The sequence below is a fragment of the Priapulus caudatus genome, unplaced genomic scaffold (assembly GCF_000485595.1).
Source record: "Priapulus caudatus unplaced genomic scaffold, Priapulus_caudatus-5.0.1 Scaffold863, whole genome shotgun sequence".
Lineage (NCBI taxonomy): Eukaryota > Metazoa > Priapulida > Priapulimorpha > Priapulimorphida > Priapulidae > Priapulus > Priapulus caudatus.
This window is the reverse complement of record NW_014577924.1, coordinates 109,108-113,689: the sequence shown is the minus strand read 5'-3', so window position 1 is coordinate 113,689 and position 4,582 is coordinate 109,108. Positions and strand designations below refer to the sequence as shown.

At 45.9% G+C, this 4,582-nt stretch overlaps 1 protein-coding gene across 1 annotated transcript in view; it reads right to left on the bottom strand.

Annotated features, from left to right (window-relative positions):
* LOC106814046 (mitochondrial thiamine pyrophosphate carrier-like) overlaps positions 1 to 4,582 on the bottom strand; it is a 21,616-nt gene that overhangs the window by 5,752 nt on the left and 11,282 nt on the right. Inside the window, exon 5 of the mRNA XM_014818309.1 lies at positions 2,149 to 2,327. Coding sequence (XP_014673795.1) covers positions 2,149 to 2,327 — 179 coding nt within the window. The remainder of the gene's footprint in view (positions 1 to 2,148; positions 2,328 to 4,582) is intronic.

Below are 4,582 nucleotides of genomic sequence, written 5' to 3'. Positions count from 1 at the left end.
TACGTCCTCACCTACACACAACACACAATGATGTTATGAACTGATACACTGTACACCCTGATCGACACACAACACACACGATGATACGTTATGAGCTGATACACTGTACACCCTGATCGACACACAACACACATGATGATACGTTATGAACTGACACACTGTACACCATGATCTAACACACAACACACACAATGCATACGTTTATGACTGACACACTGTACACCATGATCTACACACAACACACACGATGATACGTATATGAACTGATACACTGTACACCAATGATCTACACACAACACACACGATGATACGTTATGAACTGATACACTGTACACCATGATCTACACACAACACACACGATGATACATTATGAACTGATACACTGTACACCATGATCTACACACAACACACACGATGATACGTTATGAACTGATACACTGTACACCATGATCTACACACAACACACACGATGATACGTTTATGAACTGATACACTGTACACCATGATCTACCACCCAACACACACAATGATACGTTATGAACTGATACACTGTACACCATGATCTACACACAACACACACAATGATACGTTATGAACTGATACACTGTACACCATGAATTACACACAACACACACGATGATACGTTATGAACTGATACACTGTACACCATGATACGTCATGAACTGATACACTGTACACCATGATCTACACACAACACACACAATGATACGTTATGAACTGATACACTGTACACCCTGATCTACACACAACACACACAATGATACGTTATGAACTGATACACTGTACACCCTGATCTCCACACAACCACCGATAATACGTTATGAACTGATACACTGTACACCATGATCTACACACAACACACACAATGATACGTTATGAACTGATACACTGTACACCCTGATCTACACACAACACACACAATGATACGTTATATGAACTGATACACTAGTACACCCTGATCTCCACACAACACACACGATGATACGTTATGAACTGATACACTGTACACCATGATCTACACACAACACACACAATGATAGGTTATGAACTGACACACTGTACACCATGATCTACACCCAACACACACGATGATACGTTATGAACTGATACACTGTACACCATGATCTCCACACAACACACGATGATACGTTATGAACTGATACACTGTACACCATGATCTACACACAACACACAATGATACGTTATGAACTGATACACTGTACACCATGATCTACACACAACACACAATGATGCGTTATGAACTGACACACTGTACACCTATGACCTACACACAACACACACAATGAGAACGTTATGAACTGAACCACTGTACACCGGCTGAATCTACACACCAACACACACAATGATTACGTTATGAACTGATACACTGCTAACACGCTGACGCTACACACAACACACACACGATGCATATGTTAGTGAACTGATTACACTGTACATCATGATCTACACACAACACACACGATGATAGGATAATGTATGATGAACTGATACAGTGTATGTCAGTGAGAAAATAAATACACGGGGGCTCAGGGCAATTGTACGGCCCCCCGAAAGCCCAAAAAAGAGCCCCGGAAATGCAAAAAAGAGGCCCGGATATTTGGATAGGAGCTTCAATTGCCAAAACCAAATTTTAGAGTGCTATTTTCATGCCACTAACTTGAAAAGTAGCCCCCGAAAAATAAATTTTAATTTTTTCCCTGGTGTATGTCCTCATCCACACACAGCACACACGGAGATACGATAAAATCTATGATGAAAACGCTACAATGTACACGCCTGCGAGCCTACACACTCCATTACTCTATACTAACATACTCCAAGCTCAATCTAGGGTCTATGTCCCCCAGGGTACTGGCAGAACGCTCTGCCCTGTAGTTACGGGTCCGGGTATCTACCGGAACGTACCCTGGTCACTATTGATAATGGTTAGCGGTTAGGGGTTAGGCGTTAGAGGGTAGGGTTGGGGAGTAGGCGTAGGTGACTCCCTAGACCTCGTTTAGTGGAGTAGGCGAGGCTACGGTCCGGCATCATTAGATCAGTACACAGGTACGTTTCGCGCGGCAGTACCCCGGGGGACATAGACCCTCTCAGCCATACTCCACCCACCTCCACTCCTGTTACAGCTACACTGCTGCTACGTATTGCACCACCCACCTGTCCGAACCTGGTGCGTGCCTCCTCAAAGCCACACACCTGCAGGCGCTTCTTGACAAAGTCGAGAGGCTGCACTGCCAGCTTCGCCGACATGCCGGACGCCGAGCCACACACGATGCGCTCCACCATCGCTGAAACACGAGTCGCATGTCAGCGTTGCATGTCGAAACACGAGTCGCATGTCAGCGTCGCATGCCGAAACACGAGTCGCATGTCAGCGTTGCGTGTCGAAACACGAATTGCATGTCAACGCTGCATGTCAAAATATGCAGAGCATGTCGGCGCTGCATGCCAAAGACAAATTGCATGTTTGCGTTGCACGATGGGAAAACACGATTGCACGTCAGCATTGCATGCAGAAACACAGAATTTCAATCTTGGTCATGTTCATAACTACCCTCTACCCGCGCGATCATCAGCATGTAGAGATTTCATTAAAGACAAATTCATCAGAATCATAATCCGGATTTACTTTCTTACGATCTCGGTAATAAATCCCCATACGCGGCTTAGTTCTCAGACTCTCAGTAAATTCTAAGTTTTGTCTGCACGCCACCACGCGATGCCACGCCACGCTGCTACGCCCCCCTCCCTCCCTCGCTAGTCTCACTCACTGCTTCCATTCACGCTGCTACGCCTCCCTCCCTCCCCTCGCTAGTCTCACTCACTGCTTCCATTCACGCTGCTACGCCCCCCTCCCTAACTCGCTAGTCTGAACCTCACGTGCTTCCCATTGCATGCTGGCTACGCTCGCCTCCCTCCTCGCCTCGCTACGTGCTCAACTCACGTGCTCATCAGCTGCTACGCCCCTTCCTCCGCTCGCTAGCTCACTACTGGCTTCCATTCACGCTGGTCGCCAACTTTGAGTCGGACAGTGTGCGGTGGCCTCCCGATCGATCGGGATCGGGTCGGATAGTGTGCGGGGCGTTAGTGCTGTGCACAGTGCAAAATCGGATAGTGTGCGGCTAGCATTATAGTCAAACTTTCACTATCAGCTCTCACTCCAACTGTACATTCCACTACAAGTAAATATTTGTCAACTTCACGTATCTATTTTTCCCTTGTAATAATGCCAGTGTACCGTGCTTACGCACATGCACGCGTTTACTTTCCACCAAGGTGAAGGTTGAATTTGAACATGCTACTAGACAGATTACATACATGTGCAAACAAAACTGGTTCGTGCATCTAAAAAGTGCTGTTTGGATGAGTTTTTCATGACTGAATTTCACCGCAAAAACAGGTCTCACAAAAAACGAATGAATGAATAAATTAACTAGGGTACACTTACAAACAGAACTCAACTCTCTCTCAATCGCTCCGTTTCTCTTTCTATCCATCTCTCTTCTCTCTATCTCTATCTCTCTCTCACTCTCTCTCTCCCTCTCTGTGTGTGTGTGTGTCTCTCTCTCTATCTATCTCTGCTCTCTCTCGCTCTCATCCTCTCTCTCTCTCTACCTATCTATCTTGCCTTCCTTCACCCAGAGGTATCCACCACAGGGCATGCAATTAAGATTTTTTGCACTGGCCCAGAGGGCTGGTAACAGCAATTTTTTACCAGCCCTCACAAATTTTGTTTGAAAATCAATGTCATGTTTCACGCTTGCATGCTCGATTTCAAATTTGTAAAATGTTGATAAACTATGGCATGATATCCTTCAGGTAAAACAGTAATATAGGCTATTATATATTAATATAGGCTATAATATATGCTATAAATAAAAATGTAGGTACTCGCTAACACGGCTGAAACCACCGGCTCGGAGGGCCGGTGTTTTGCCAATGTTACTGGCCCTCCAAATAATTTGACGGCATATGCCGGTGGGCCGGTGCTAATTTCGCGCCCTGCACCACATCCTTTTCCATGCACCACGACCTTGCTCTCCCTAACCGTCGCAACACCAAGCGATCCCCCACCCCTTGTGGGAAGTCTCCTCTTCCTCTATCCCTATCTCCTCTCTCTCTATCACCTCTCCCTCTATCTATATCTCCTCTCCCTCTATCCCTATCTCCTCTCTCTCTCTCTATCACCTCTCCCTCTATCTCTACCTTTTCTCCCTCTATCTCTACCTCCTCTCCCTCTATCCCTATCTCCTCTCCCTCTTTCTCTATCTCCTCTCTCTCTCTATCTACCTCTTCTCCTCTCTCTCTCTATCACATCTCCCTCTATCTATATCTCCTCTCCCTCTATCCCTATCTCCTCTCTCTCTCTCTATCACCTCTCCCTCTATCTCTACCTCTTCTCCCTCTATCTCTACCTCCTCTCCCTCTATCTCTATCACCTCTCCCTCTATCTCTATCTCCTCTCCCTCTATCTCTACCTCTTCTCCTCTCTCTCTCTATCACATCTCCCTCTATCTATATCTCCTCTCCCTCTCTCTCTATC